General features: G+C 38.8%; 1 protein-coding gene across 1 annotated transcript; it reads left to right on the plus strand.

Moving 5' to 3' along the window:
• Nucleotides 1-3,005: 3,005 nt before the first annotated feature.
• klf2a (Kruppel-like factor 2a) lies at nt 3,006-5,536 on the plus strand. Its single transcript, XM_052121797.1, has 3 exons — nt 3,006-3,376; nt 3,609-4,509; nt 4,631-5,536. The coding sequence occupies exons 1-3, from the start codon at nt 3,305-3,307 to the stop codon at nt 4,804-4,806; spliced, it is 1,149 nt and encodes a 382-aa protein (XP_051977757.1). The 5' UTR covers nt 3,006-3,304; the 3' UTR covers nt 4,807-5,536.
• Nucleotides 5,537-8,497: the final 2,961 nt, after the last annotated feature.

Raw genomic sequence — 8,497 nt, forward strand, 5'->3', positions numbered from 1 at the left:
CCAAAGCGTTAAGTGCTGTTGGCCGTTTGGATATGTTTTAGCTCCATTTTCCACGTGAAAAGTCCACAAAGGGCCACCAAAAGTGAGTTGTGAAACAAGTTGTTTTCGGCATTTTTCAGGGACTGGAACTCTCTGAAACAACATGACTTCCCGTGTGATCATGTTGCTAGCACGTTTTTAAAAAAACACACTTTTTTGTTGTAAAATACAATTTAATAATGTGCTTGTTTTCATTCATTTATTATTCATGTCATTTATACTTGATTTTTTGACCATTTGCAAGAGTATTTTAATGGTTTTCTTCATCTGTAAGTACATTCAAATTGGTAGAAAAAGAACAAGGAGCTTCAAGGGTTCACCCCAAAAATGAAAATTCTCTCTTAATTTTCCCACCTTATGCCATCCCAGATGTGTATGACTTTCTTTCATCTGCAGAACACAAATGAAGATTATTAGAAAAATATCTTCGCTCTGTAGGTACATATAATTCATGTGAATGGTGATTAGGCCTTTGTAGCTCCAAAAATCACATTAATTAAACATAAAAGTAATCCATCTTTCTCCTGTGTTTAAATCCATATCTTCAGAAGCGATATAATCAGTGTGGATGAAAAACAGTTCAAAATGTAACTTTAAAGTTAACTCTCCACTTTATCTTTCACTTTAAGATGTGAAAGTGGAACTAAAGAGGCATGAGACTTTCAGATGTAAAAGTGAAAGTGGATATTTAGAGTAAAAAAGTACGTATATTTTGATCTGTTTCTCACCCACACCTTCTATATCGTTTCTGAAGACATGGATTAAAAGACTGGAGAAACATGGGTTACTTTTATGTTTAATTTATATTATTTTTGTAGCTACAAATTTCTGGTCACCATTCACTTGCATTGTATGGACCTACAGAGCTGAGATATTCTTTTAAAAAATCTTTGTTTGTGTTCTGCTGAAGAAAGAAAGTCAAACACATCTGGGATGGCATGAGGGTGTGTAAAAGAGAGAATTTTCATTTTTGGGTGAACTGTCCCTTTAAAGGCAAAAGTTCAACTTAAAATTTGAATTAGTTCAAATTTTTGTACAGTATACAACTAGGTTGGATACGGCAATTACTTTGTATGTTAATACAGTATCTGATGGCACCTGCTTGCTTTCATTTTAACCCTAATCTACAGTATATTAGTCAATAAAGTATGTCTCAGTATTTGAACAATTATAAATAAGCATAGATTTGCTTTATGACTGAACAGCTACAGACTACATAGGCCTGTTTACCTGATGGAATGTAAAGGTGTGGTAGCAAGGCAACCTCCTCACATGTTCCTAACACAATCAGAAGACAATATCGTCCACAGCCCTAAGGGTAGAACATGTTGTACTATATAATAAAACTGCACCTTGTCTTACATTTTAAGACTCATCAGCAAATTAATTCTGTGGTTAATGCAGTCCGAATTACATACAGTACTTCTAAAATTTGCTATGAATCACGTTTTTTTGTTTTTTGGAAAGGTGCAGAGGAAATAAGAAAGAGATCAAAGCAGAATTCTGATTTATGTAGTCCTTTTGAAACAGTCTTCGGTTGTGTATGGCATTCACTTGGGGAACATTTCTTGTCGTACCCTTCTGGCATTTGACCTCTAGCGCTTAACTTTTCAACCATTTGCGTTGACACTCAAAAATAAAGAAGTGATGTAATTTTACACAAACTGCCAATTTATGTTTATGATTTACACTGGATAGTGACTACACCTTGACATTTGCTGCGATCTAAAAAAAAAAATTAAAAAATAATCTACAAAGGCTTCACCAACCATTCTTGATTACCATTGCCACTGGGGGAAAGAATCACAGCCACCCCTTGCTGACCAGTTGTATTTGCAAATGAAAAGGGCTTTAAGAGCTTAATGGCACATGCTTTGTATAGAGCTTGATACTACTGATACATTTGGCGCCCAGTGGCTGCTATGGTTTTAAAAAGCACGAGTCATGTTATTGTTAATGCTTCGGTATGATGATATGCAAATGCAATGGGTAAAAGTTGCAGCTGCAGGTGCGAGAAGCAACACAACATCATTTCAAGACAGCATAAAATTGACATCTTATCATTATTTATTTGTTTATTAACAAAATAAATATGCTAACTGTCTTTCGGACTATATGCGCCACGTTAGAAGTATTCGCCCATTTAGCACGCTTCGGTTGAATTTTAAGCGCCAATTCCCGATCGTTGCTTAGCAACCCGTACCGTTAGACAAATGATCTATTTTAATGAAGATTTGTTTATTTTTGGTATTCTTATTATTAGTAGCATAATAATCGTACACTGTAAAAAAAAAAATAAATAAATAAAAAATAAAAAAAATCATTAATCATTTAGCGGGAAAATTGGCTAAAACAACTGGTTTAAATTTGACTGAATCGATCTGACTGCATATAACAAACGAGTGATTTACGTTTGAAAAATAATTATCATTTTTAAAGGTTTGTTCAAGCAGAAATAGCTCGTTAAGGTAATCACTGCATGTTTACTTTTGCAATGTATTGCACATTCGTGTGTTTTATATGTCTCAAGCTGTCGCTTTATAAAAAACAATAAGCCTCTCGAGACATGACAGTTAAGGACATTTTAACTTCTACCCGTGCTCAATCGTTGGATTTTCGTGGCGTATTGCTGTGATTTAAGACTTAATTGTTTATTTGCTCTTGACCCAGAAAAAAAGTGATATTATTCTAAAATGCATAAATGGCCCATGCAACAACAACAAAAAAAAACCTTTGTCATGTGTCTTGGGGGCTTAAAGTTGGCGCGCGCGATTTGGGCTCGACACTTTTCATTTGGAAACAACGTGTTAATGATGTTTATTTTCTCCCATTCTCCTGTTTTTTTCCTGGGGCTGAAAGGCAGAAGAGAGGAGGGCTCTCTCGCAACATGTTATACTCGTTTAACTCGTTTTTACCAAGGGGGCGTGGAGTGCTGTGGAGTGAATTTAAAGAAGAGAGCTGGTGCGCTCTCACCATCCAGCACAAGACGAAAGGCGCACTCGTCGAAGAGCAACACTAGCTATATAAGGCTAAAATTAGGAACGGCTAGTGCGTATTTCCTCCGCTTCGTACAATTGGTCCAGCTTCCACTGCTGTGATATTTATAAGATAAGGTCTTCCACCACTCATACTTGTTGCATGAGCTTTAAACACAGTGCGAAAGGAACAGAAACCCGAGTTGTAGTTCACTACAACCAACGTTTCTTCGAGGGATTGCAACTGGTCCCTGCATCTTGAATTTTGATTTGCACTGGGACAACTGGAAATGGCTTTAAGTGGAACCATTTTACCGTCAATTTCGACATTTTCAGCACAGAAGGAAAAATGCTGGGAAAACGTGAGTATTTTCTTTTTTATAATAATAATAATAATGCTTATGTAGTTAAGCATAACTAAACTAAAGGTTTCTAATACATCTTAGCTATTTCTAAACATAACAAACATGAAACATAACTGCTAAAGTTGAATATGTTGACTTTATTGGCCACATCTGAACATTTTAAGAAATGTTATGAAACATAACTGCCAATTAAGATTCATAGTTTTTAATAAATCTCTTTCCATTGCAGAGGTGGAAGGATGATTTGGACAGGTCCATGCACACCAGCTGCTTGGCTGACATTTCAAACATGGACAACCTCTGCAGATCAACAGATGACGAAGATCTTGATAAATATCTGGATCTGGAGTTTATTCTGGCCAACACCGCCGGTTCGGACAATCTCGGACTGGGGTTGGGTGGTGACTACAGAATGCAAGAGTCCAGAAACATGTTCAACCCTCCCAGCACCTACTCAGTCCCCGAGATCAACTCATCTCCCCTACCGTACAGTACCAGCCTTATGGCAGAGCTTCTGCAATCCGATGTAGACACCTACTGCCAGCCATCTCTGCCTAACAACAATCAGGGAAGATTTCTGGTCAGGTGTGCATTTCCCAATCAGGATATTTCAGAGTGTATTAAAGTGGAGCCCTGCATGGACAGTTATGGACCTGTTAGGGGAATGGTTCCCAAAGTCAAACAGGAGGGAAGTGGTGCATGCATGCGGTCGTACGAGCAGCCGAGGCTGGCCAACTCTCCACTGGGTGCGGGCAGCATGACCCCGCCGCAGAGCCCTGCGGAGCTCATCAACACAGACTGTCAGTCACAGATGTGCCATGCAATGACTTTCACACAGGGTTACCAAGCCAGTGCGGGGTTCCCCCACGCAGCGCCTCCGCAGATGCAGCTGCCGTACCCAAATGCACATCACTTCAGCTTGTGCGACGAGGGGCTCGGGATGCCCAATGCCAACCAAAGAGTACTTCTGACACCTCCTTCATCTCCACTGGAGCTGGACGCCAAACCAAAGAGGGGTAGACGCACCTGGCCAAGGAAACGGACTGCAACTCATACTTGCACTTTTTCAGGATGCGGCAAAACGTATACAAAGAGTTCCCACTTGAAGGCGCATCACAGAACGCATACAGGTAAATAAACGTCACTTGAAGTAGCTTTCATGCATCTTGCATCACACCACTGTCATGGCGTCATAATTGATAGCTGTACATGAATGAATTTTAATCTGACATGGTTTTTCTCTTTTATTAGGTGAAAAGCCTTACCATTGCAGCTGGGAAGGTTGCGGCTGGAAGTTTGCCCGCTCCGACGAACTGACCCGCCACTTCCGCAAACACACCGGGCACCGACCCTTCCAGTGCCACCTGTGCGAGCGCGCCTTCTCCAGGTCTGACCATCTCGCCCTCCATATGAAGCGTCATATGTAGGAATGGACTCCAATATTTGGACTAAATGCACTGTACAATGAACATCACGGATGATGTTTGACGAAAGCATTTTCTTTACCATGAACTGACATGACCTTTTGCTGAATCCTATAGCCATACAGTCTTTTGCAAAGTAGCTGGTTCTACACTTCAAATCAAGAAATATTTTTTATCCAAAGAGCTTTAAGAATGCAAAAAAAAAAAAACAAGTTCAACTCATGTTAGGCTGGACCTAAACCTCAGATGCAACTGGAATCAGAGAATAACAAAAAAGTGTAAGTTAACATGATGTTGCTACTATGAACATCACGATAGTGCCTTTTAATGCATGTATACATCTCACGAGTGCCAATTTTAATCTTGGCATTTTTCAAAATGTATGCTATTATTTCATGAAACTAAATAAGCTTTTATAAGACAATGTTTTTTTCTTTTTAAAACTGCCTTAGAAGTTAACAAAGGGGTGTTAACTGAATGGTTGAAGTAATTTGTGCATTTATTGACATAAACAATTTAAAATCAGGGTCGTTTGGTTGTTTTGTTTTCTTTTGTTTTCCTAACGTATTCTTACAACTCATGTTTTTAATGTGCATTGCAGACTGTCCCATGTTCAAATTACATGACAAGGGCTATGTGAGTTCATCTGGAGCAACCTTTGTATGACTTGTATATAATTTATACACTGTACATATTGTACTTAATGTATATATTAAACTTAACTGGGATAAAACACCCGTGTCTGTTGTTTTGTTACGTTTTTGTCTTTATTCCAGCTTTATTCCGGTTGGACATAATGTTTTAATCAGTTGTACACTTTAAAATATACATATTCCTGGTACTGTAATATGTTATGGGGGTTGAGGGAGAATACAATCTTTACCAGCTGCAATATTACCATGCCAGAGGGCTGTGGCTAGGCCTATAAATACAAACATTACATTTACATAATTGTTGAGACTGAATATAGCCATGTCTGGGCAGAGGGCTACACCACATTTTAAGAGAGGTGAACCCTGTCTCCTTGGAAAAATAATTGAAAATGTGGGATATTTATGGTTGGGAAGGTTCAACTTTGAATTTCTTTAAGTACTTTAAAGGTAAGAATTCAAACTTAAAACCTTACAGGCAATGTACACTTTAAAAGTAGTTCACTTTTCAGTAAAAGTTGACACTTTTCAGTAAAAGTTGACAGTCATATCAAGAGTTCAAGGGTATTTGGCACCAATCTTTATGTAAATGGCAGTTTTGCATTAAATATTCTTGAAACAAGAACAAACGACAAAGTCTTCCAGACGCTTAAAACCCAGGAAAACAAAAACACGCATCCATCTCTTAATAAGGGACATCCAGTGTGTGCATTCAGGTCACAAGGCAGCAATCCCATCCAATAAGCCACTCAAGTCTTTCTGAGAATAATGTGTCTAATGGTGTGGAAAACAGAGCTCCAGACTTAGTATTGTATTATAATATGCTTAGACCTTTCTGTTTTGTTTTTGGGGCCCTGTGCAGTGGCATGGAAATATTACACCTTTCACTTTTATAAGAAGTATTATTCACTGTGTGGTCTATTTTGAGGAAAAGAGGAACTAAAACTGTCTCAATGGATGGCTTACTTTGTGAAGTAAGAAAAACATTTTCATATCACTTTCAGGTTGTCTCAAATCACTTTTCCGAGTTGCTCTATAGTTGACATATCAGCAAAAATAAATATATTTTTTTTAAAAAAGGTTACATCCCTAGATCTGACACAATTCACCTGGGAAGCATTTTAACCTAAACTGGAAACTCTCCATTCACACATTTAGGATTATGTTAATCGTCTGGCTTCCATCCAGAAAACTCCTCAGATTTCATGCTGAAAGATAAAATCAAGAGTCTTTTACATTCTTGGAAGCTATTCATTTATGTCTAGAGATTGTTCTTTAGGAGCAAAACCACTTTAAAAATACAGTATATAAATTACGTCCACTGACGAAATCTTAAATCTTTTTCATTCTCTTCAAAGGAGTCCAATCACAAAGGCCTCCAAGCAACGGGCTAGCCTTGAGGCTTTCTATGCCCCTTTGAATTTGAGATCATAATGGAAGTTTGGGAAGTGCGTACTATAAGATGGGATATTTCAGTTTGATAGTCTATAAAGCAACAGTGTAGCTGCTTTAGTACATAATTAAGCATTCGTGTCAGAAAAGGAGTATTTTTAATTTCTTGTGCAATTCTTCTGGCACACGTTCCTTTGGAAAGCATTGGAATGTCATGGGAAGAGTTTGCCACCTGCTGGACTTCCATAGGAATCATCCTAACTAAGTTTCTGTTGTCCATGCTACAAGACGTTCAGGGTTGGGGAAGCAACTTAAAACTGTAGCTTCCCATGGTAAAAGGTACTCATAACTTATAGTTAAATAAACAGTCAGGATACACTTTAAACATTTTTAAAGGAATATTCCAGGGTCAATACAAGTTATCCTTAATCCTCAAACAGCATCTGTAGCATTATACTTACTTCCACAAAAAATATTTTCGACTTGTCTGTCCTTTTCTTTAAAAAAAGCAAGAATCAAAGTTACAGTGAAGCACGTACAATGGAAGTGCTGTGGCCAGTATTTAAATGTTAAAATACACACTTTTTAAGCACAAGACATAAACAACATACATGTAAACATGATTTTAATATAATGAAATCACTTACAAACCTTTTCTGTGAGAAGTTATAGCCAATTATACAACCTAAAACCCTAAAATGACGATTTAAACAACTTCACAGCTCAAATAGTACAGATGGGTACTTGAGATGTGGCCTGGTGAGACAAGCCGTGGGGCGTGGCCTGGCGAGACAGGGTGTGGAGCATGGGAACAGGGCAGAGCCAATGGAAAGTTGGGGCCCTGAGAGGCTCGAGGAGCCGATAAGGATGAGTACCAAGGCGGAGCCACAGGGATGGAGGTCCCCAGTGGAACCTCAGTGGTCATGCACATGGGCAGAGACTTGGAAACAACCTCCGTGGTCGTGGAGGTCACACAATCGAGCACTCAGGCTTTCAAAGTATGCTATTTTGACTATGGCCACAATCACTTCAATTGTAAGTGTCTTACTGTAATCTCGACATGATACGAATGTGTTCGAATCATGTGCACTATGACTGCTTTGTGATACGCTATTAGTGCAGTCATCGGCAGGTGCATGCACCGGCGATCCGCACAAGAAGAGAATGTATCTCTCTGCCTGTCGAGAAAATCTGGGCTGCACATGATCAGTCCGCACAGACTGACCTGAAGGCGAAATTTGTTTCAAGCAAACTGTGACCATTCCGATCAGTAACGTGGACAACCAAATTATACTTTGGCCTTAAGTCTATACCAAACAGCTTCATTTTCATTTCTGTCCAATATAAAAAAGATGGAACCACATGGTTTTTTTACATGTTGAGTGCAAAACTTCATAAAAACTATTTGAATAATTCCAAATAGGTCCCTGTATTGAGAGGTGATAAAACTACAGTATATGGTCAGCCCTCCAAAGTCCCATCTGAACATAGGAAAACAAAGATCGAAAGAGGATAATCCCCATGGCTAATGCAAAACCATGTTTGTGCGACAACATAATGGAAAGCGGCCATCTGGCTTAGATTTCCCAGTATACCTCAACTGACGTCCTGGTGGAGCACACAAGAGTGTCCGTCAGAGCACCGCAACATCC

Source organism: Xyrauchen texanus, chromosome 48, assembly GCF_025860055.1.
Source record: "Xyrauchen texanus isolate HMW12.3.18 chromosome 48, RBS_HiC_50CHRs, whole genome shotgun sequence".
NCBI classification, from domain to species: domain Eukaryota; kingdom Metazoa; phylum Chordata; class Actinopteri; order Cypriniformes; family Catostomidae; genus Xyrauchen; species Xyrauchen texanus.